A 26,426-nucleotide genomic window follows, 5' to 3' on the forward strand; every position below is an offset into this window, starting at 1 on the left:
TACAATCCCTAAAAATTACCAACACTCTTTGGAATTATCTCTCCCTACATTTGTGCATTGTGCATCTCCATTTTAGATGTACACTTTTTTCTTAAATCAAAACTTTGAGTTTTCGCTCTCCCTTCATCCCGTAAACGGAAAAGGCAAATAGATCACAACAAAATGAAAATTTTAGAGTTTAAGTATGAAAAAAAATAAAAAAATAACAAATGTAAGTATTGAAAATTTATTCACACACCACAAATGAACACAAAAGTTTTGTTTTCCATTTTGGGAAATTCCACTAGTTCAACCCTAATTTCATGGAATTTTACAAGAAAGAGAATTCTTCTACACGTGTTTTAAAAATGGATATGCATGGTTGAAACATGTTAAAGAAGCAAATGACCTATGGATCCAAAGCTTTTAAAGAAAATAAAAAATGCTCATTAAATTCTCAATGAACATGCGGTGAGATATTTACCAGAGTCAAAAAAGCCATTATTTTCCCCGTTTACAAAAAGCTTACCTAACAATCATAGATGATTGTAAAGTGATTTATCATCCGTAACGGGCTATATTTTTGTAAGAAATGACTTACGGATTGGGAGTGAACACTCAGTTAAAAACACCCCGCCTCCCCCTTTACCCGACGATAGCAAAACCTGAGATATAAAAAAAAAAAAAGCTTAAATTCCCTAAAAATTACAGACACTCTTTGGAATTATCTCTCTCTACATTTTTGCACTGTACGACACCATGTTAAATGTACATTTTTTCTTAAATCAAAACTTTGAGTTTTCTCTCTCACTTCATCCTGTAAACAAAAAAAGGCAAATAGATCACAGCAAATTGAAAATTTTAGAGTTTATGTATGGAAAAAATTTAAAACAATAACAAATGTAAGTAAAGAAAATTTATTCACACACCAAAAATTAACACAAAACTTTTTTTATCCAAGTTTGGGAAATTCCACTAGTTCAACTCTAATAGCTTGGAATTTTACACGAAAGAGATTTCTTCTACACGTGTTTTAAAAATGGATATGCAAGCTTGAAAAATGTTAAAGATGCAAATGACCTATGGATCCAAAGCTTTTAAAGAGAATAACATACGCACATTAACTTCTCTAGTGAAAGTGCGGTGGGAAATTTACCCGAGTCAAACAAGCCATTATTTTGCCCGTTTGCAAAAAACTGACCTAACAATCACAGATGAATTGTAAAGTGATTTATCTTGTCGAATGGGCTATATTTTTTTAAGAAATGACTTATGGATAAGGAGTCACCACTCAATTAAAAATCCCCCGCCTCCCCCTTTTCCCTACGATTGCAAAACCTGAGATATAAAAACTAAAAAGATCTTACAATCCCTAAAAATTACAAACACTCTTTGGAATTATCTCTCGCTACATTTGTGCATTGTGCATCTCCATTTTAGATGTACACTTTTTTCTTAAATCAAAACTTCTAGTGTTCGCTCTCCCTTCATCCTGTAAACAAAAAAAGGCATATAGATGACAACAAAAATGAAAATTTTAGAGTTTATGTGTGAAAAAAAATTAAAAAAATAACAAATGTAAGTAAATAAAATTTATTCACACACCACAAATGAACACAAAATTTTTGTTATCCAAGTTTGGGAAATTTCACTAGTTCAACCCTAATAGCTTGAAATTTTACAAGAAAGAGAATTCTTCTACACGTGTTTTAAAAATGGATATGCATGCATGAAACATGTTAAAGATGCAAATGACCTATGGAGCCAAAGCTTTTAATGAGAATAACAAACGCTCATTAAATTCTAAAGTGAACGTGCGGTGGGATATTTACCCGAGTTAAACAAGCCATTATATTGCCCGTTTGCAAAAAGCTAACCTAACAATCATAGATGATTGTAAAGATATTTATCATGAGAAACTAGCAATATTATTGTAAGAAATGACATACGGATTGGGAGTCAAAATTTAGTTAAAAATACCCCGCCTCCCCCTTTTCCCGACGATTGCAAAACCTGATATATAAAAACTAAAAAGATCTTACAATCCCTAAAAATTACAAACACTCTTTGGAATTATCTCTCCCTACATTTGTGTATTGTGCATCTCCATTTTAGATGTACACTTTTTTCTTCAATCAAAACTTTGAGTTTTCGCGCTCCCTTCATCCCGTAAAAAAAAAAGGCAAATAGATCACAACAAAATGAAAATTTTAGAGTTAATGTGTGAAAAAAATTAAAACAATAACAAATGTAAGTATAGAAAATTTATTCACACACCTCAATTGAACACAAAAGTTTTGTTTTCCAAGTTTGGGAAATTCCACTATTTCAACCATAATTCCATGGAATTTTACAAGAAAGAAATTTCTTCTACACGTGTTTTAAAAATGGATATGCATGCTTGAACCATGTTAATGATGGAAATGACCTATGGATCCAAAGCTTTTAATGACAATAACAAACGCTCATTAAATTCTGAAGCCAAACATGCCATTGTTTTGCCCGTTTGCAAAAAGTGCTGACTTAACAATCACAGATGATTGTAAAGTGATTTTTCATTCGTAACGGGCAATATTATTGAAAGAAATGACTTACGGATTAGGAGTCAACACTCAATTAAAAATCCCCCGCCTCTCCCTTTTCCCGACGATTGCAAAACCTGAGAACTAAAAACTGAAAAGAGCTCACAATCCTTAAAAATCACATACACTCTTTGGAATTATATCTCTCTACATTTGTTCATTATGCATCTCCATTTTAGATGTACACTTTTTTCTTAAATAAAAACTTTGATTTTTCGTTCTCCCTTCATGCCGTAAAAAAAAAAAGGTAAATAGATGACAACAAAATATAAATATCAGAGTTAATGTATGGAAAAAAATTTAAAAATTAACAAATGTAAGTAATGAAAATTTTTTCACACACCACAAATGAACACAAATTTTTGTTATCCAAGTTTGGGAATTTCCACTAGTTCAACCCTAATAGCTTGAAATTTTACAAGAAAGAGAATTCTTCTACACGTGTTTTAAAAATGGATATGCATGCTTGAAACATGTTAAAGATACAACTGACCTATGGATCCAAAGCTTTTAAAGAGAATAACAAACACTCATTAAATTCTAAAGTGAACGTGCGGTGGGATATTTACCCGAATCAAACAAGCCTTTATTTTGCCCGTTTGCAAAAAGCTGACCTAACAATCATAGATGATTGTAATGTGATTTATCATGAGTAACGGGCTATATTTTTGTAAGAAATGACGTACGGCTTTGGAGTCAACAGTCAGTTAAAAATACCCTGCCTCCCCCTTTTCTCGACGATTGCAAAACTTGAGTTATATAAACAAAAAAAATCTTACAATCCCTAAAAATTACAAACACTCTTAGGAATTATATCTCCCTACATTTGTGCATTGTGCATCTCCATTTTAGATGTACATGTTTTTCTTAAATCAAAACTTTGAGTTTTCACTCTCCCTTCATCCCGTAAACGAAAAAGGCAAATAGATCACAACAAAATGAAAATTTTAGAGTTTAAGTGTGAAAAAAAATAAAACAATAACAAATGTAAGTATAGAAAATTTATTCACACACTACAAATGAACACAAAAGTTTTGTTTTCCATCTTGGGAAATTCCACTAGTTCAACCCTAATTGCATGGAATTTTACAAGAAAGAGAATTCTTCTACACGTGTTTTAAAAATGGATATTCATGCTTCAAACATGTTAAAGATGCAAATGACCTATGGATCCAATGCTTTTAAAGAGAATAAAAAACGCTCATTAAATTCTCAATGAATGTGCGGTGGGATATTTACCAGAGTCAAAAAAGCCATTATTTTGCCCGTTTACAAAAAGCATACCTAACAATCATAGATGATTGTAAAGTGATTAATCATCCGTAACGGGCTATATTTTTGTAAGAAATGACTTACGGATTGGGAGTGAACACTCAGTTAAAAACACCCCACCTCCCCCTTTACCCGACGATTGCAAAACCTGAGATATAAAAAAAAAAGAGCTTAAATTCCCTAAAAATTACAGACACTCTTTGGAATTATCTCTCTCTACATTTGTGCACTGTGCGACTCCATGTTAAATGTACATTTTTCCTTAAATCAAAACTATGAGTTTTCTCTCTCCCTTCATCCTGTAAACAAAAAAAGGCAAATAGATCACAGCAAATTGAAAATTTTAGAGTTTATGTATGGATAAAATTTAAAACAATAACAAATGTAAGTAAAGAAAATTTATTCACACACCAAAAATTAACACAAAACTTTTTTTATCCAAGTTTGGTAAATTCCACTAGTTCAACCGTAAAAGCTTGGAATTTTACACGAAAGAGATTTCTTCTACACGTGTTTTAAAAATGGATATGCAAGCTTGAAACATGTTAAAGATGCAAATGACCTATGGATCGAAAGCTTTTAAAGAGAATAACATACGCACATTAAATTCTCTAGTGAAAGTGCGGTGGGAAATTTACCCGAGTCAAACAAGCCATTATTTTGCCCGTTTGCAAAAAGCTGACCTAACAATCACAGATGAATTGTAAAGTGATTTATCTTGTCTAACGGGCTATATTTTTTTAAGAAATTATTTATGGATAAGGAGTCAACACTCCATTAAAAATCCCCCGCCTCCCCCTTTTCCTGACGATTGCAAAACCTGAGATATACAAACTAAAAAGATCTTACAATCCCTAAAAATTACAAACACTCTTTAGAATTATCTCTCCCTACATTTGTGCATTGTGCATCTCCATTTTAGATGTACACTTTTTTCTTAAATCAAAAATTTGAGTTTTCGCTCTCCCTTCATCCCGTAAACAAAAAAAGGCAAAAAGATCACAACAAAATGAAAATTTTAGAGTTTATGTGTGAAAAAAAATTAAAACAATAACAAATGTAAGTATCGAAAATTTATTCACACACCACAAATGAATACAAAATTTTTGTTATCCAAGTTTGGGAAATTCCACTAGTTTACAAGAAAGAGAATTCTCCTACACGTGTTTTAAAAATGGATATGCATGCATGAAACATGTTAAAGATGCAAAAGACCTATGGATCCAAAGCTTTTAATGAGAATAACAAACGCTCATTAAATTCTGAAGTTAACGTGCAGTGGGATATTTACCCGAGTCAAACAAGCCATTATTTTTCCCATTTGCAAAAAGCTGACCTAACAATCATAGATGATTGTAATGTGATTTATCATGAGTAACGGGCTATATTTTTGTAAGAAATGACATTCGGATAGGGAGTCAACAGTCAGTTAAAAATACCCTGCATCCCCCTTTTCCCGACGATTGCAAAACCTGAGATATAAAAACTAAAAAGATCTTACAATCCCTAAAAATTACAAACACTCTTTGGAATTATCTCTCCCTACATTTGTGCATTGTGCATCTCCATTTTAGATGTACACTTTTTTCTCAAATCAAAACTTTGAGTTTTCGCACTCCCTTCATCCCGTAAAAAAATAAAAAAAGCAAATCGATAACAACAAAATGAAAATTTTACAGTTTATGAATGGAAAAAATTTTAAAAAAATTTAAGTAAAGAAAATTTATTCACAAACCACAAATGAACACAAAAATAGTTTTGTTATCCAAGATTGGAAAATTCCACTAGTTCAACACTAATAGCTTGGAATTTTACAATAAAGAGATTTCTTCAACATGTGTTTTAAAAATGGATATGCATGCTTGAAACATGTTAAAGATGCAAAAGACCTTTGGATCCAAAGCTTTTAATGAGAATAACAAAGCTCATTAAATTCTGAAGTGAACGTGCGGCGAGATATTTTCCCGAGCCAAACAAGCCATTATTTTGCCCGTTTGCAAAAGCTGACCTAACAATCATAGATGATTGTAAAGTGATTTTTCATTTTGAACGGGCAATATTATTGTAAAAAATGACTTACGGATTGGGAGTCAACACTCAATTAAAAATCCCCCACCTCCCCCTTTTACCGACGATTGCAAAACCTAAGAACTAAAAACTGAAAAGAGCTCACAATCCTTAAAAATCACAGACACTCTTTGGAATTATATCTCTCTAAATTTTTGCATTATGCATCTCTATTTTAGATGTAAACTTTTTCTTAAATCAAAACTTTGACTTTTCGTTCTCCCTTCATGCCGTAAACAAAAAAAGGTAAATAGATCACAACAAAATGTAAATTTTAGAGTTTATGTATGGAAAAAAATTAAAACAATTACAAATGTAATTAATGAAAATTTATTCACATACCACAAATGAACACAAAATTTTTGTTATCCAAGTTTGGGAAATTCCACTAGTTTAACCCTAATAGCTTGAAATTTTACAAGAAAGAGAATTCTTCTACACGTGTTTTAAAAATGGATATGCATGCATGAAACATGTTAAAGATGAAAATGACCTATGGATCCAAAGCTTATAATGAGAATAAAAAACTCTCATCAAATTCTGAAGTGAACGTGTGGTGGGATATTTACCGGAGACAAACAAGCCATTATTTTGCCCGTTTGCAAAAAGCTGACCTAAAAAACATAGATGATTGTAATATGATTTATCAAGAGCAACGGGCTATATTTTTGTAAAAAATGACATACGGATTGGGAGTCAACAGTCAGCTAAAAATACCCCGCCTCCCCCTTTTCCCGACGATTGCAAAACCTGAGATATAAAAACTAAAAAGATCTTACAATCCATAAAAATTACAAACACTCTTTGGAATTATCTCTCCCTACATTTGTGCACTGTGCATCTCCATTTTAGATGTACACTTTTTTCTTAAATCAAAACTTTGAGTTTTCTCTCTCCCTTCATCTCGTAAACAAAAAAAGGCAAATAGATCACCACAAAATGAAAATTTTAGAGTTTATGTGTGAAAAACATTAAAACAATAACAAATGTAAGTATATAAATTTATTCACACACCACAAATGAACACAAAAGTTTTGTTTTCCAAGTTTGGGAAATTCCACTAGTTCAACCCTAATTGCATGGAATTTTAAAAGAATGATATTTCTTCTACACGTGTTTTAAAAATGGATATGCATGTTTGAAACATGTTAAAGATGCAAATGACCTGTGGATCCAAAGCTTTTAAAGAGAATAACAAGCGCTCATAAAATTCTCAATGAACGTGCGGTGGGATATTTACCAGAGTCAAACAAACCATCATTTTGCATGTTTACTAAAAGCTTACCTAACAATCATAGATGATTGTAAAGTGATTTATCATCCGTAACGGGCTATATTTTTTTAAGAAATGACTTACGGATTGGGAGTCAACACTCAGTTAAAAACACCCTGCCTCCCCCTTTTCCCGACGATTGCAAAACCTAAGATATAAAAACTAAAAAGAGCTCAAATTCCCTAAAAATTACAGACACTCTTTGGAATTATCTCTCTCAACATTTGTGCGTTGTGCGTCTGCATTTTAAATGTACACTTTTTTTTTAAATCAAAACTTTGAGTTTTCTCTCTCCCTTCATCCCGTAAACAAAAAAAGGCAAATAGATCACAGCAAAAAGAAAATTGTAGAGTTTAAGTATGGAAAAAATTTTAAACAATAACAAATGTAAGTAAAGAAATTTTATTCACACACCAAAAATTAACACAAAAGTTTTGTTATTCGAGTTTCGGAAATTCCACTAGTTCAACCCAATAGCTTGGAATTTTTCATGAAAGAGACTTCCTCTACACGTGTTTTAAAAATGGAAATGCATGCTTGAAACATGTTAAAGATGCAAATGACCTATGGATCCAAAGCTTTTAAAGAGAATAACATACGCTCATTAAATTCTCTAGTGAACGTGCGGTGGGATATTTACCCGAGTCAAACAAGCCATTATTTTGCCCGATTGCAAAAAGCTGACCTAACAATCATAGATAAATTGTAAAGTGATTTATCATGATTAATGGGCTATATTTTAATAAGAAATGACATATGGATAGGGAGTCAACAATCAGTTAAAAATCCCCCGCCTCCCCTTTTTCCCGACGATTGTAAAACCTTAGATATGAAAACTAAAAGAGCATACAATCCCTAAAAATTACAGACACTCTTTGGAATTACCTCTTTCTAAATTTTTGCATTGTGCAACTCCATTTTAGATGTTACCCTTTTTTCTCAAATAAAAATTTTGTGTTTTCGCTCCCACTTTTTACTGTAAAAAAAAAAAAAAATAGGCAAATTGATAACAACAAAATGAAAATTTTAGAGTTTATGTTTCGATAAATTTTCAAAAAATAAAAAATGTAAGTAAAGAAAATTTATTCACAATCCACAAAAGAACACAAAAGTTTTGTTATCCAAGATTGGGAAATTCCAAAGTTCAACCCTAATAGCTTGGAATTTTACAAGAAAGAGATTTCTTCTACACGTGTTTTAAAAATGGATATGCATGCTTGAAACATGTTAGAGATACAAATGACCTTTGGATCCAAAGCTTTTAATGAGAATAACAAACGCTCATTAAATTCTTAAGTGAACGTGTGGCGGGATATTTACCCGAGTCAAACAATCCATTATTTTGCCCGTTTGCAAAAAGCTGACCTAACAATCATAGATGATTGTAAAGTGATTTTTCACTCGTAACGGGCTATATTATTGTAAGAAATGACTTACGGATTGGGAGTCAACACTCAATTAAAAATCCCCAGCCTCCCCCTTTTCCCGACGATTGCAAAACCTGAGAACTAAAAACTAAAAAGAGCTTACAATCCTTAAAAATCATGAACACTCTTTGGAATTATATCTATCTACATTTGTGCGTTGTGAATCTCCATTTTAGATATAAACTTTTTTCTTAAAAAAAAACTTTGAGTTTTCGTTCTCCCTTCATGCCGTAAAAAAAAAAAAGGTAAATAGATCACAACAAAATGAAAATTTTAGAGTTTATGTATGGAAAAAAATTAAAACAATAACAAATGTAAGTAATGAAAATTTATTCACACACCACAAATGAACACAAAATTTTGTTATCCAAGATTGGGAAATTCCACTAGTTCAACCCTAATAGCTTGGAATTTTACAAGAAAGAGATTTCTTCTACACGTGTTTTAAAAATGGATATGCATGCTTGAAACATGTTAAAGATGCAAATGACTTATGGATCCAAAGCTTTTAATGAGAATAAAAAACGCTCATTAAATTTTGAAGTGAACGTGTGGCGGGATATTTACTCGAGTCAAACAAGCCATTATTTTGCCCATTAGCGGAAAGCTGACCTAACAATCATGGATGATTGTAAAGTGATTTTTCATTCTTAATGGGCTATATTATTGTAAGAAATTACTTATGGATTGGGAGTCAACACTCAATTAAAAATCGCCCGCCTCCCCCTTTTCTCGACGATTCCAAAACTTGAGAACTAAAAATTGAAAAGAGCTCACAATCCTTAAAAATCACAGACACTCTTTGGAATTATATCTCTCTACATTTGTGCATTATGCATCTCCATTTTAGATGTTCACTTTTTTCTTAAATCAAAACTTTGAGTTTTCGTTCCCCCTTCATGTCGTAAACAAAAAAAAGGTAAATAGATCACAGCAAAATGTAAATTTTAGAGTTTATGTGTGGAAAAAAATTAAAACAATAACAAATGTAATTAATGAAAATTTATTCACACACAAAAATGAACACAATTTTTTTGTTATCCAAGTATGGGAAATTCCACTAGTTCAACCCTAATAGCTTGAAATTTTACAAGAAAGAGAATTCTTCTACACGTGTTTTAAAAATGGATATGCATACTTTAAACATGTTAAAGATGCAAATGACCTATGGATCCAAAGCTTTTAAAGAGAATAACAAACGCTCATTAAATTCTCAATGAACGTTCGGTGGGATATTTACCCAAGTCAAACAAGCCATTATTTTGAACGTTTACAAAAAGCTTACCTAAAAATCATAGATGATTGTAAAGTGATTTATCATCCATAACGGGCTATATTTTTGTAAGAAATGACATACGGATTGGGAGTCAATACTCAGTTAAAAACACCCCGCCTCCCCCTTTTCCAGCCAATTGCAAAACCTGAGATATAAAAACTACAAATAGCTTAAATTCTCTAAAAATTACAGACACTCTTTGGAATTATCTCTCTCTACACTTGTGCACTGTGCATCTCCATTTTAAATGTACATTTTTTTCTTAAATCAAAACTTTGAGTTTTCTCTCTCCCTTCATCCCGTAAACCAAAAAAGGCAAATAGATCATAGAAAAATGAAAATTTCTGAGTTTAAGTATGGAAAAAATTGAAAACAATAACAAATGTAAGTAAAGAAAATTTATTCACACACCAAAAATTAACACAAAAGTTTTGTTATCCAAGTTTGGGAAATTCCACTAGTTCAACCCTAATAGCCTGGAATTTTACAAGAAAGTGATTTATTCTACACGTGTTTTAAAAATGGATATGCAAGCTTGAAACATGTTAAAGATGCAAATGACATAGATCTAAAGCTTTTAAAGAGAATAACATACGCTCATTAAATTCTCTAGTGTACGTGCGGTGGGATATTTACCTGAGTCAAACAAGCCATTATTTTGCCCGTTTGCAAAAAGCTCACCTAACAATCATAGATGAATTGTAAAGTGATTTATCATGTGTAATAGGCTATATTTTGTAAGAAATGACTTATGGGTAGGGAGTCAACAATCAGTTAAAAATCCCCTACCTCCCCTTTTTCCCGACGATTGCAAAACCTGAGATATAAAAACTAAAAGATCTTACAATCCCTAAAAATTACAGGCACACTTTGGAATTATCTCTTTCTAAATTTGTGCATTGTGCATCTCCATTTTAGATGTACACTTTTTTCTCAAATAAAAATTTTGAGTTTTCGTTCCGCCATTATACCATAAAAAAATGGCAAATTGATAACAACAAAATGAAAATTTTATAGTTTAGGTAGGAAAAAATTTTAAAAATAAAAAATGTTGGTAAAGAAAATTTATTCACAAACCACAAATGAACACAAAAGTTTTGTTATCCAAGATTTGGAAATTCCACTAGTTCAACCCTAATAGCTTGGAATTTTACAAGAAAGAGATTTCTTCTACACGTGTTTTAAAAATGGATATGCATGCTTGAAACATGTTAAAGATGCAAATGACCTATGGATCCAAAGCTTTTAATGAGAATAACAAACGCTCATTAAATTCTAAAGTGAACGTGCGGCGGGATATTTACCCGAGTCAAACAAGCCATTATTTTGCCCGTTTGCAAAAAGCTGACCTAACAATCATAGAGGCTTGTAATGTGATTTTTCATTCATAACGGGCTATATTATTGTAAGAAATGACTTACGGATTGGGAGTCAACACTCAATTAAAAATCACCCGCCTCCCCCTTTTCTCGACGATTGCAAAACTTGAGAACTAAAAACTGAAAAGAGCTTACAATCCTTAAAAATCATGGACACTCTTTGGAATTATATCTCTCTACATTTTTGCATTGTGCATCTCCATTTTAGATGTTCACTTTTTTATTAAATCAAAACTTTGAGTTTTCGTTCTCCCTTCATGTCGTAAACAAAAAAAAGGTAAATAGATCCCAACAATATGAAAATTTTAGAGTTTATGTACGGAAAAAAATTAAAACAATAACAAATGTAAGTAATGAAAATTTATTCACACACCTCAAATGAACACAAAATTTTGTTATCCAAGATTGGGAAATTCCACTAGTTCAACCATAATAGCTTGAAATTTTAAAAGAAAGAGAATTCTTCTACATGTGTTTTAAAAATAGATATGCATGCTTGAAACATTTTAAAGATGCAAATGACCTATGGATCCAAAGCTTTTAATTAGAATAACCAACGCTCATTAAATTCTGAAGTGAACGTGCGGCGGGATATTTACCCGAGTCAAACAAGCCATTATTTTTGCCCGTTTGCAAAAAGCTAACCTAACAATCATAGAAGATTGTAATGTGATTTATCATGAGTAATGGGCTATATTTTTGTAAGAAACGACATACGGATTGGGAGTCAACAGTCAGTTAAAAATACCCTGCCTCCCCCTTTTCCCGATGATTGCAAAACCTGAGATATAAAAACTAAAAAGATCTTACAATCCATAAAAATTACAAACACTCTTTGGAATTATCTCTCCCTACATTTGTGCATTGTGCATCTCCATTTTAGATCTACACTTTTTTCTTAAATCAAAACTTTGAGTTTTTGTTCTCCCTTCATCCTGTAAACAAAAAAAGGCAAATAGATCACAACAAAATGAAAATTTTAGAGTTTATGTGTGAAAAAATATTAAAACAATAACAAATGTAAGTATGGAAAATTTATTCACACGCCACAAATGAACACAAAAGTTTTGTTTTCCATGTTTGGGAAATTCCACTAGTTCAACCCTAATTGCTTGGAATTTTACAACAAAGAGATTTCTTCTACACGTGTTTTAAAAATGGATATGCATGCTTGAAACATGTTAAAGAAGCCAAAGACCTATGGATCCAAAGCTTTTAAAGAGAATAACAAACGCTCATTAAATTCTCAATGAACGTACGATGGGATATTTACCAGAGTCAAAAAGCCATCATTTTGCCTGTTTACAAAAAGCTTACCTAACAATCATAGATGATTGTAAAGTGATTTATCATCCGTAACGGGCTATATTTTTGTAAGAAATGACTTACGGATTGGGAGTCAACACCCAGTTAAAAACACCCCGCCTTCCCCTTTTCGCGATGATTGCAAAACCTGAGATATAAAAACTAAAAAGAGCTCAAATTCCCTAAAAATTACAGACACTCTTTGGAATTATCCCTCTCTACATTTGTGCACTGTGCGTCTCCATTTTAAATGCACACTTTTTTCTTAAATCATCACTTTGAGTTTTCTCTTTTCCTTAATCCCAAAAACTAAAAAAGGCAAATAGATCACAGCAACATGAAAATTTTAGAGTTTATGTATGGAAAAAATTTAAAACAATAACAAATGTAAGTAAAGAAACTTTATTCACACACCAAAAATTAACACAAAACTTTTGTTATCCAAGTTTGGGAAATTCCACTAGTTCAACCCTAATAGCTTGAAATTTTACAAGAAAGAGATTTCTTCTACACATGTTCTAAAAATAGATATGCATGCTTGAAACATGTTAAAGATGCAAATGACCTATGGATCCAAAGCTTTCAAAGAGAATAACAAATGCTCATTAAATTCTTAAGTGAGCGTGTGGCGGGATATTTACCCGATTCAAACAAGCCATTATTTTGCCCGTTTGCAAAAAGCTGACCTAACAATCATAGATGATTGTAAAGTAATATTTCATTCGTAACAGGCAATATTATTGTAAGAAGTGACTTACGGATTGCAAGTCTACACTCAATTAAAAATCCCCCGCCTCCCCCTTTTCCCGACGATTGCAAAACCTGAGAAATAAAAACTGAAAAGAGCTTACAATCCTTAAAAATCACGTACACTCTTTGGAATTATATCTCTCTACATTTGTGCATTGTGCATCTCCATTTTAGATGTACACTTTTTTCTTAAATAAAAACTTTGAGTTTTCGTTCTCCCTTCATGCGGTAAACAAAAAAATGGTAAATAGATCACAACAAAATGAAAATTTTAATGTCTATGTATGAAAAAAATTAAAACAATAACAAATGTAAGTAATGAAAATTTATTCAAACACCACAAATGAACACAAAATTTTGGTATCCAAGATTGGGAAATTCCACTAGTTCAACCCTAATAGCTTGGAATTTTACAAGAAAGAGATTTCTTCTACATGTGTTTTAAAAATGGATATGCATGCTTGAAACATGTTAAAGATGCAAATCACCTATGGATCCAAAGCTTTTAATGAGAATAACCAACACTTATTAAATTCTGAAGTGAACGTGCGGCGGGATATTTACCCGAGTCAAATAGGCCATTATTTTGCCCGTTTGCAAAAAGCTGACGTAACAATCATAGATGATTATTGATTTATCATGTGCAACGGGCTATATTTTTTTAAGAAATGACATAAGGATTGGGAGTCAACAAACAGTTAAAAATACCCCGCCTCCCCCTTTTCCAGACGATTGCAAAACCTGAGATATAAAAAGTAAAAAGATCTTACAATCCCTAAAAATTACAAACACTCTTTGCAATTATCTCTCCCTACATTTGTGCATTGTGCATCTCAATTTTAGATGTACACTTTTTTCTTAAATCAAAACTTTGAGTTTTCGCTCTCCCTTCATCCCGTAAACAAAAAAAAGCAAAAAGATCACAACAAAATGAAAATTTTAGAGTTTATGAGTGAAAAAAAATTAAAACAATAAAAAATGTAAGTATAGAAAATTTATTCACACACCACAAATGAACACAAAAGTTTTGTTTTCCATGTTTGGGAAATTCCACTAGTTCAACCTTAATTGCATGGAATTTTACAAGAAAGAAATTTCTTCTACACGTGTTTTAAAAATGGATATGCATGCTTCAAACATGTTAAAGATGCAAATGACCTATGGATCTAAAGCTTTTAAAGAGAATAACAAACGCTCATTAAATTCTCAATGAACGTGCGGTGGGATATTTTCCAGAGTCAAACAAGCCATCATTTTGCCTGTTTACAAAAAGCTTACCTAACAATCATAGATGATTGTGAAGTGATTTATCATCCGTAACGGACTATATTTTTTTAAGAAATGACTTACGAATTGGGAGTCAACACTCAGTTAAAAACACCCCGCCTCCCCCTTTTCGCGACAATTGCAAAAACTGCGATATAAAAACTAAAAGAGCTCAAATTCCCTAAAAATTACAGACACTCTTTGGAATTATCTCTTTCTACATTTGTGCACTATGCGTCTCCATTTTAAATGTACACTTTTTTCTTAAATCAAAACTTTGAGTTTTCTCTTTCCCTTCATCCCGTTAACAAAAAAAGGCAAATAGATCACAGCAAAATGAAAATTTTAGAGTTTATGTTTGGAAAAAATTTAAAACAATAACAAATGTAAGTAAAGAAACTTTATTCACACACCAAAAATTAACACAAAACTTTTGTTATCCAAGTTTGGGAAATTCCACTAGTTCAACCCTAATAGCTTGAAATTTTACAAGAAAGAGATTTCTTCTACACATGTTCTGAAAATAGATATGCATGCTTGAAATATGTTAAAGATGCAAATGACCGATGGATCCAAAGCTTTTAAAGAGAATAACAAACGCTCATTATATTCTTAAGTGAGCTTGTGGCGGGATATTTACCCGAGTCAAACAAGCCATTATTTTGCCCGTTTGCAAAAAGCTGACCAAACAATCATAGATGATTGTAAAGTAATATTTCATTCGTAACGGGCAATATTATTGTAAGAAGTGACTTACGGATTGCGAGTCTACACTCAATTAAAAATCCCCCGCCTCCCCCTTTTCCCGACGATTGCAAAACCTGAGAAATAAAAACTGAAAAGAGCTTACAATCCTTAAAAATCACGGACACTCTTTGGAATTATATCTCTCTACATTTGTGCCTTGTGCATCTCCATTTTAGATGTACACTTTTTTCTTAAATAAAAACTTTGAGTTTTCGTTCTCCCTTCATGCGGTAAACAAAAAAATGGTAAATAGATCACAACAAAATGAAAATTTTAATGTCTATGTATGAAAAAAATTAAAACAATAACAAATGTAAGTAATGAAAATTTATTCACACACCACAAATGAACACAAAATTTTGGTATCCAAGATTGGAAAATTCCACTAGTTCAACCCTAATAGCTTGGAATTTTACAAGAAAGAGATTTCTTCAACATGTGTTTTAAAAATGGATATGCATGCTTGAAACATGTTAAAGATTCAAATCACCTATGGATCCAAAGCTTTTAATAAGAATAACCAACACTTATTAAATTCTGAAGTGAACGTGCGGCGGGATATTTACCCGAGTCAAATAGGCCATTATTTTGCCCGTTTGCAAAAAGCTGACCTAACAATCATAGATGATTGTTGATTTATCATGAGCAACGGGCTATATTTTTTTAAGAAATGACATAAGGATTGGGAGTCAACAAACAGTTAAAAATACCCCGCCTCCCCCTTTTCCAGACGATTGCAAAACCTGAGATATAAAAAGTAAAAAGATCTTACAATCCCTAAAAATTACAAACACTCTTTGCAATTATCTCTCCCTACATTTGTGCATTGTGCATCTCAATTTTAGATGTACACTTTTTTCTTAAATCAAAACTTTGAGTTTTCGCTCTCCCTTCATCCCGTAAACAAAAAAAAGCAAAAAGATCACAACAAAATGAAAATTTTAGAGTTTATGAGTCAAAAAAAATTAAAACAATAAAAAATGTAAGTATAGAAAATTTATTCACACACCACAAATGAACACAAAAGTTTTGTTTTCCATGTTTGGGAAATTCCACTAGTTCAACCTTAATTGCATGGAATTTTACAAGAAAGAAATTTCTTCTACACGTGTTTTAAAAATGGATATGCATGCTTCAAACATGTTAAAGATGCAAATGACCTATGGATCTAAAGCTTTTAAAGAGAATAACAAACGCTCATTAAATTCTCAATGAACGTGCGGTGGGATATTTTCCAGAGTCAAACAAGCCATCATTTTGCCTGTTTACAAAAAGCTTACCTAACAATCATAGATGATTGTGAAGTGATTTATCATCCGTAACGGACTATATTTTTTTAAGAAATGACTTACGGATTGGGAGTCAACACTCAGTTAAAAACACCCCGCCTCCCCCTTTTCGCGACAATTGCAAAAACTGCGATATAAAAACTAAAAGAGCTCAAATTCCCTAAAAATTACAGACACTCTTTGGAATTATTTCTTTCTACATTTGTGCACTATGCGTCTCCATTTTAAATGTACACTTTTTCCTTAAATCAAAACTTTGAGTTTTCTCTTTCCCTTCATCCCGTTAACAAAAAAAGGCAAATAGATCACAGCAAAATGAAAATTTTAGAGTTTATGTTTGGAAAAAATTTAAAACAATAACAAATGTAAGTAAAGAAACTTTATTCACACACCAAAAATTAACACAAAACTTTTGTTATCCAAGTTTGGGAAATTCCACTAGTTCAACCCTAATAGCTTGAAATTTTACAAGAAAGAGATTTCTTCTACACATGTTCTGAAAATAGATATGCATGCTTGAAATATGTTAAAGATGCAAATGACCGATGGATCCAAAGCTTTTAAAGAGAATAACAAACGCTCATTAAATTCTTAAGTGAGCTTGTGGCGGGATATTTACCCGAGTCAAACAAGCCATTATTTTGCCCGTTTGCAAAAAGCTGACCAAACAATCATAGATGATTGTAAAGTAATATTTCATTCGTAACGGGCAATATTATTGTAAGAAGTGACTTACGGATTGCGAGTCTACACTCAATTAAAAATCCCCCGCCTCCCCCTTTTCCCGACGATTGCAAAACCTGAGAAATAAAAACTGAAAAGAGCTTACAATCCTTAAAAATCACGGACACTCTTTGGAATTATATCTCTCTACATTTGTGCCTTGTGCATCTCCATTTTAGATGTACACTTTTTTCTTAAATAAAAACTTTGAGTTTTCGTTCTCCCTTCATGCGGTAAACAAAAAAATGGTAAATAGATCACAACAAAATGAAAATTTTAATGTCTATGTATGAAAAAAATTAAAACAATAACAAATGTAAGTAATGAAAATTTATTCACACACCACAAATGAACACAAAATTTTGGTATCCAAGATTGGAAAATTCCACTAGTTCAACCCTAATAGCTTGGAATTTTACAAGAAAGAGATTTCTTCTACATGTGTTTTAAAAATGGATATGCATGCTTGAAACATGTTAAAGATTCAAATCACCTATGGATCCAAAGCTTTTAATAAGAATAACCAACACTTATTAAATTCTGAAGTGAACGTGCGGCGGGATATTTACCCGAGTCAAATAGGCCATTATTTTGCCCGTTTGCAAAAAGCTGACCTAACAATCATAGATGATTGTTGATTTATCATGAGCAACGGGCTATATTTTTTTAAGAAATGACATAAGGATTGGGAGTCAACAAACAGTTAAAAATACCCCGCCTCCCCCTTTTCCAGACGATTGCAAAACCTGAGATATAAAAAGTAAAAAGATCTTACAATCCCTAAAAATTACAAACACTCTTTGCAATTATCTCTCCCTACATTTGTGCATTGTGCATCTCAATTTTAGATGTACACTTTTTTCTTAAATCAAAACTTTGAGTTTTCGCTCTCCCTTCATCCCGTAAACAAAAAAAAGCAAAAAGATCACAACAAAATGAAAATTTTAGAGTTTATGAGTGAAAAAAAATTAAAACAATAACAAATGTAAGTATAGAAAATTTATTCACACACCACAAATGAACACAAAAGTTTTGTTTTCCATGTTTGGGAAATTCCACTAGTTCAACCCTAATTGCATGGAATTTTACAAGAAAGAGATTTCTTCTACACGTGTTTTAAAAATGGATATGCATGCTTCAAACATGTTGAAGATGCAAATGACCTATGGATCCAAAGCTTTTAAAGAGAATAACAAACGCTCATTAAATTATCAATGAACGTGCGGTGGGATATTTTCCAGAGTCAAACAAGCCATCATTTTGCCTGTTTACAAAAAGCTTACCTAACAATCATAGATGATTGTGAAGTGATTTATCATCCGTAACGGACTATATTTTTTTAAGAAATGACTTACGGATTGGGAGTCAACACTCAGTTAAAAACACCCCGCCTCCCCCTTTTCGCGACAATTGCAAAAACTGCGATATAAAAACTAAAAGAGCTCAAATTCCCTAAAAATTACAGACACTCTTTGGAATTATCTCTTTCTACATTTGTGCACTATGCGTCTCCATTTTAAATGTACACTTTTTTCTTAAATCAAAACTTTGAGTTTTCTCTTTCCCTTCATCCCGTTAACAAAAAAAGGCAAATAGATCATAGCAAAATGAAAATTTTAGAGTTTATGTTTGGAAAAAATTTAAAACAATAACAAATGTAAGTAAAGAAACTTTATTCACACACCAAAAATTAACACAAAACTTTTGTTATCCAAGTTTGGGAAATTCCACTAGTTCAACCCTAATAGCTTGAAATTTTACAAGAAAGAGATTTCTTCTACACATGTTCTGAAAATAGATATGCATGCTTGAAATATGTTAAAGATGCAAATGACCGATGGATCCAAAGCTTTTAAAGAGAATAACAAACGCTCATTAAATTCTTAAGTGAGCTTGTGGCGGGATATTTACCCGAGTCAAACAAGCCATTATTTTGCCCGTTTGCAAAAAGCTGACCAAACAATCATAGATGATTGTAAAGTAATATTTCATTCGTAACGGGCAATATTATTGTAAGAAGTGACTTACGGATTGCGAGTCTACACTCAATTAAAAATCCCCCGCCTCCCCCTTTTCCCGACGATTGCAAAACCTGAGAAATAAAAACTGAAAAGAGCTTACAATCTTTAAAAATCACGGACACTCTTTGGAATTATATCTCTCTACATTTGTGCCTTGTGCATCTCCATTTTAGATGTACACTTTTTTCTTAAATAAAAACTTTGAGTTTTCGTTCTCCCTTCATGCGGTAAACAAAAAAATGGTAAATAGATCACAACAAAATGAAAATTTTAATGTCTATGTATGAAAAAAATTAAAACAATAACAAATGTAAGTAATGAAAATTTATTCACACACCACAAATGAACACAAAATTTTGGTATCCAAGATTGGAAAATTCCACTAGTTCAACCCTAATAGCTTGGAATTTTACAAGAAAGAGATTTCTTCTACATGTGTTTTAAAAATGGATATGCATGCTTGAAACATGTTAAAGATTCAAATCACCTATGGATCCAAAGCTTTTAATAAGAATAACCAACACTTATTAAATTCTGAAGTGAACGTGCGGCGGGATATTTACCCGAGTCAAATAGGCCATTATTTTGCCCGTTTGCAAAAAGCTGACCTAACAATCATAGATGATTGTTGATTTATCATGAGCAACGGGCTATATTTTTTTAAGAAATGACATAAGGATTGGGAGTCAACAAACAGTTAAAAATACCCCGCCTCCCCCTTTTCCAGACGATTGCAAAACCTGAGATATAAAAAGTAAAAAGATCTTACAATCCCTAAAAATTACAAACACTCTTTGCAATTATCTCTCCCTACATTTGTGCATTGTGCATCTCAATTTTAGATGTACACTTTTTTCTTAAATCAAAACTTTGAGTTTTCGCTCTCCCTTCATCCCGTAAACAAAAAAAAGCAAAAAGATCACAACAAAATGAAAATTTTAGAGTTTATGAGTGAAAAAAAATTAAAACAATAACAAATGTAAGTATAGAAAATTTATTCACACACCACAAATGAACACAAAAGTTTTGTTTTCCATGTTTGGGAAATTCCACTAGTTCAACCCTAATTGCATGGAATTTTACAAGAAAGAGATTTCTTCTACACGTGTTTTAAAAATGGATATGCATGCTTCAAACATGTTGAAGATGCAAATGACCTATGGATCCAAAGCTTTTAAAGAGAATAACAAACGCTCATTAAATTATCAATGAACGTGCGGTGGGATATTTTCCAGAGTCAAACAAGCCATCATTTTGCCTGTTTATAAAAAGCTTACCTAACAATCATAGATGATTGTGAAGTGATTTATCGTTCGTAACGGACTATATTTTTTTAAGAAATGACTTACGGATTGGGATTCAACACTCAGTTAAAAACACCCCGCCTTCCCCTTTTTGCGACGATTGCAAAACCTGAGATATAAAAACTAAAAGAGCTCTAATTCCCTAAAAATTACAGACACTCTTTGGAATTATCTCTTTCTACATTTGTGCACTATGCGTCTCCATTTTAAATGTACACTTTTTTCTTAAATCAAAACTTTGAGTTTTCTCTTTCCCTTCATCCCGTAAACAAAAAAAGGCAAATAGATCACAGTAAAATGAAAATTTTAGAGTTTATGTTTGGAAAAAATTTAAAACAATAACAAATGTAAGTAAAGAAACTTTATTCACACACCAAAAATTAACACAAAACTTTTGTTATCCAAGTTTGGGAAATTCCACTAGTTCAACCCTAATAGCTTGGAATTTTACAAGAAAGAGATTTCTTCTACACATGTTTTAAAAATGGATATGCAAGCTTGATACATGTTAAAGATGGAAATGACCTATGGATCCAAAGCTTTTAAAGAGAATAACATACTCTCATTAAATTCTCTAGTGAACGTGCGGTGGGATATTTACCCGAGTCAAACAAGCCATTATTTTGCCCGTTTGCAAAAAGCTGTCCTAACAATCATAGATAAATTGTAAAGTTATTTATCATGTGTAACATGCTATATTTTTGTAAGAAATGACTTATGGAGAGGGATTCAACACTCAGTTAAAAATCCCCCGCCTCCCCCTTTTCTCGACGATTGCTAAACCTGAGATATAAAAACTAAAAAGAGCTTACAATCCCAAAAAATTAAAGACACTCTTTGGAATTATCTCTTTCTAAATTTGTGCATTGTGCATCTCCATTTTACATGTACACTTTTTTCTTCTATCAAAATTTTGAGTTTTCGCTCCACCTTCATACCGTAAAAAAAAAAAAAAAAGGCAAATTGATAACAACAAAAGTTTTGTTATCCAAGATTGGGAAATTCCACTAGTTCAACCCTAATATCTTGGAATTTTACAAGAAAGAGATTTCTTCTACAAGTGTTTTAAAAATGGATATGCATGCTTGAAACATGTTAAAGATGCAAATGACCTATGGATCCAAAACTTTTATTGAGAATAACAAACGGTCATTATTTTTTTAAGTGAATGTGCGGCAGGATATTTACCCAAGTCAAACAAACCATTATTTTGCCCGTTTTCAAAAAGTTGACCTAACAATCATAGATGAATTGTAAAGTGACTTATCATGTGTAACGGGCTATATTTTTGTAAGAAATGACTTATGGATAGAGAATCAACACTCAGTTAAAAATCCCCGGCCTCCCCCTTTTCCCGACAATTGCAAAACGTGAGAACTAAAAACTGAAAAGAGCTCACAATCCTTAAAAATCACAGACACTCTTAGGAATTATATCTCTCTACATTTGTGCATTATGCATCTCCATTTTAGATGTACACTTTTTTCTTAAATCAAAACTTTGACTTTTCGTTCTCCCTTCATGCCTTAAACAAAAAAAGGTAAATAGATCACAACAAAATGTAAATTTTAGAGTTTATGTATGGAAAAAAATTAAAACAATAACAAATGTAAGTAATGAAAATTTATTCACACACCACAAATGAACACAAAATTTTTGTTATCCAAGTTTGGGAAATTCCACTAGTTCAACCCTAATAGCTTGAAATTTTACAAGAAAGAGAATTCTTCTACACGTTTTTTAAAAATGGATATGCAAGCTTGAAACGTGTTAAAGATGCAAATTACATATGGATCCAAAGCTTTTAAAGAGAATAACATACGCCCATTAAATTCTCTAGTGAACGTGCGGTGGGATATTTACCCGAGTCAAACAAGCCATTATTTTGCCCGTTTGCAAAAAGCTGACCTAACAATCATAGATGAATTGTAAAGTTATTTATCATGTGTAAGGGGCTATATTTTTGTAAGAAATGACTTATGGATAGGGAGTCAACAGTCATTTAAAAATACCCCACCTCCCCCTTTTCCCAACGATTGCATAACCTGAGATATAAAAGCTAAAAAGATATTTTACAATCCCTAAAAATTACAAACACTCTTTGGAATTATCTCTCTCTAAATTTGTGCATTGTGCATCTACTGTTCATCCTGGAGCAGCACCGATGAACTTCATCCCGGCGCATCAACTGATCCTTGAATGACTAATCCCTGGCTAGGGAAGGCGGGGGATGGCCGTTTGGCCAACTAGAACAAATGCACCCTCTCTGCTCATCAACCTCGCGCCGCCGGGGCGCTTTGAGACCCGCGTGAGCGTTTATTGCCTTACTCAATAGGGGGGCGACCTTTGCTTTGTAAAGATTTTTGGCCTATTCTTGCTGTGAAGAATTGCAGGAAATCGTTCGAGAACACTTCAAACTCTTTTTCTTTTCAATGATATCCGACGATCAAGACAATTCCCGTGAAACTCTTTCATTTCGTAGAAGTTCATTCTTATGATTACGAAGAAAATAGCATTTCCTATTGATTTGTCCCCTGGACTGGACCTATTCTGATTCTGAATTTATCTATCGCTACGCTGTTCCCAAGGACTTGCAGAATTGAAATAGCGAAATTCTTGGGTCTTCTCAATGGGTTCAGAAACCACACGTTTCTCTGGATCATCATAGCGTACTTCCACATATCCACTCAGAGGAAGGTCTTTTCGTAATGGATGACCCTCGAAACCATGATCTGTTGATATACGGCGTAGATCCGGATGATTGATGGAAGAAACACCAGACATATCCCATACTTCTCGCTCCCACCAGCCGGCTGATGGAAATAGACTGACTACCGGAGATATTTGTGTTACTTTGTCTGCACTGGTTTGTACACGAATGCGTGAGTTATACCGAGTACTCAGTAAATTATGGACCACTTCAAATCTTCATTTTCGAGAGGGATGATCAACTCCGCAAATATCGATCGAAACTTGAACCTGTGTATAGGTATGAAATTTAAGAAAGCACAACAATTGAAATAGGTAGTCCGTATTGGTATCAGATCTATTCCCATGTTCCGATCTTTCCATTCTATGTACCCATTTCTTGGGGAAAGTCTCATAACTATATTGGAAAATGGATTGGTTATCCATAAATATAAAGAAAGCTTTCTTTTTGTTCCGCTTCTTGCTCTCCAAATGATGAAAGACTTGTCGGAAATCGCCGGTTGGGTTGGTCCGACCAAGAAAGGCATGGGAGTTCCGGTTTTGAAGTGAAAGACTGGCTACCAGCAAGAGCTTGGGCCCCTATGGAGTCAGGCAAGTCAAGCCGTGCTCAAGCCCTGTTGCAATAGGGCCGCTAGCGCACAAGCCCTAAGGCACTTGCTGCCCGCGGGCGTGTGGGCTAGTGCCCCCTATGGCCCGGGGCTTGATACCTGATAGCAAGAGTGCCGTGAGGCGATTACCTTAGGCGAGGGTTGGTGTGGCCATGCGGGGGGCGAGAAGCGCCTCTTGCTACTTTGTGCGTAGCCCTGTAGCAATAGAGCTTGACGCGCGAGAGGGGCATGTGCGCATGGCAGCAAGTGGGCTTGTGTGCGCAGGAAGTGTGCGTAAGGCTTTGAGCGAGCGCATCCGCGCTCCGCTCACTGGCTGCTATAAGTAGCGCGCTACTCCTCTTCTGTCCATCCAGATCCGCCACTCGTTGGTTGGTGTTCAAATCAAAGTTTGACTCTGCCTTCAATTCCATTCTTCGTCTCCCTAGTTGCAGTCTGATTGCTGGCCCCAACCCAGCATGCATTTGAGAGTGCCGGGGGGCGATAGGCGCACCGCAGTCACGCATTCGAGCAAGAGCCTTTCTTCGCTATGTAAATAGAGGGCAAGCGATCAAACGGCTGCGCTAACGCGAGGTCTTACAGAGCCTTTCGCGCTAGGCGGGGGTTGCACCACACCAACCCGGAGTTGCTTGTTCCCTCAACAAAAGAATGGATTAAGGTGATAGAGTGTTCTCAGGATCAGGAGAAGAAGGCGCTTAAGAAAAGCAAAATTCTCTCTCTTTTTTCTTTTTCGTACGCGGATTTCGCTCATCAAGTTCTTGTTTGATCTGCCGCTGTTAGAACACCACAATATTCGTCCTTTTGGGGTTAATGCTCTCAATGGTGAATCGATCATTCGCTATCCTTTGAGTGTTGTTGAGAGGACGGGATGGAAGAGAAGTAATGAAACCTGCGATTGCTATTGAATAACCTCCTTTGACTTTTTCCATAAAAATGCCTTTGACCTTTGTATTCGTTCGCCAAATCTTGTTCAGTTCCATCCAAGCTCGGTTTTGTCTGAATCTTCGTGGAAGAAGAAGCGGTTCACCAGCCACTACATCTGTGGATCCCACCAAATCATTAAACCTGGCGGCTGCTCGCTCTTTGATCAGTGATTCACCGGCCACTAGATCGATGAAGAATCTCTCCAAAATCTGCTCTTTGATCAGTGATTCACCAGCCACTACATCCAGGAATCCAACCTTATTCTCAAACCTGGTGGCTCGGTTGATTGGCACTCCTGTAGGCTCATCTTGCATACAAATTCTGGGGGTCCCAGGTCCTGCATCCACCAAGAACGTGTCTTCCCTTAAGCGTAAAACTTGAGATTGTGAGGCATTTCCATTACATAAGAAAAAACTGGAATTAGATCTTGGAAATGATCGACTCAAATAGATGCTCATCATCAGCTTTTTTTTTTCCTCCTCTTCCTATTGATCAGAAGCATCCAGCAGCGCCACGCCAGTAGAGTAGAAAGAGTTAAGCTACTAAGCAAAGCTGCAGTTGGGGAACTCGGTAGAAGCGATTTGCCGCTTCCGCCTCTCTAGGCTTCACAATAGCTCCCCCAAAATATAGAATGAGAAATTCGCCTTCTCCCCTCCCGCCCCCTCCACTATAAGAAATCCGAAAGGAATTGAACCTACGAATTTGCCAATTATGAGTTGGGCGCTTTAACCATTCAGCCATGGATGTTTAACAGAGATCATCGTCATTGTACATCGTGAATAACCAAATTCCAATTGAAATGAAATCTTTAGGAGGAATCAATGAAAGGACATCAATTCAAATCCTGGATCTTCGAATTGAGAGAGATATTGAAAGAGATCAAGAATTCCCACTATTTCTTAGATTCATGGACCCAATTCGATTCAGCGGGATCTTTCACTCACATTTTTTTCCACCAAGAACGGAAACGACCCCCGAATTTGGAGTATCCTTCTTTCACTTTCGCGTGATTCACAGGGTTCAACAAGCAATCGATATTTCACGATCAAAGGTGTAGTACTGCTTGTAGTAGCGGTCCTTATATATTGTATTAACAATCAAAATATGGTCGAAAGAAGAAATCTCTATTTGATGGGGCTTCTTCCTATACCTATGAATTCCATTGGACCCAGAAATGATACGTTGGAAGAAGATTTTTGGTCTTCCAATATCAATAGGTTGATTGTTTCGCTCCTGTATCTTCCAAAAGGGAAAAAGATCCCTGAGAGTTGTTTCATGGATTCGAAATAGAGTACTTGGGTTCTCCTAATAACTAAAAAGTGTATCATGCCTGACTGGGGTTCGCGGTGGTGGAGGAACCGGATCGGAAAAAAGAGGGATTCTAGTTGTAAGATAGCTAATGAAACCATAGCTGGAATTGAGATCTCATTCAAAGATAAAGATATCAAATATCTGGAGTTTCTTTTTGTATCCTATACGGATGATCCGATCCGCAAGGACCATGATTGGGAATTCTTTGATTGTTTTT

The 26,426-nt window shown here is 33.9% G+C and overlaps 1 protein-coding gene across 1 annotated transcript; it reads right to left on the reverse strand.

The window, feature by feature from the left end:
- Positions 1 to 24,587: 24,587 nt before the first annotated feature.
- LOC137946426 (small ribosomal subunit protein bS1m-like) lies at positions 24,588 to 25,615 on the reverse strand. The gene has a single exon (XM_068792707.1). The coding sequence runs from the start codon at positions 25,357 to 25,359 to the stop codon at positions 24,751 to 24,753; it is 609 nt and encodes a 202-aa protein (XP_068648808.1). The 5' UTR covers positions 25,360 to 25,615; the 3' UTR covers positions 24,588 to 24,750.
- Positions 25,616 to 26,426: the final 811 nt, after the last annotated feature.

This window comes from Aristolochia californica, unplaced genomic scaffold (assembly GCF_029961685.1).
Source record: "Aristolochia californica isolate CCGP_79_NKW_82.1479 unplaced genomic scaffold, dmAriCali1.0.hap1 SCAF_12, whole genome shotgun sequence".
Classification (NCBI taxonomy): domain Eukaryota; kingdom Viridiplantae; phylum Streptophyta; class Magnoliopsida; order Piperales; family Aristolochiaceae; genus Aristolochia; species Aristolochia californica.

Coding starts and splice junctions, on each gene's coding strand:
- LOC137946426 (XM_068792707.1), bottom strand. CDS start 25,359: ATGATGAGCATCTATTTGAGTCGATCATTTCCAAGATCTAATTCCAGT.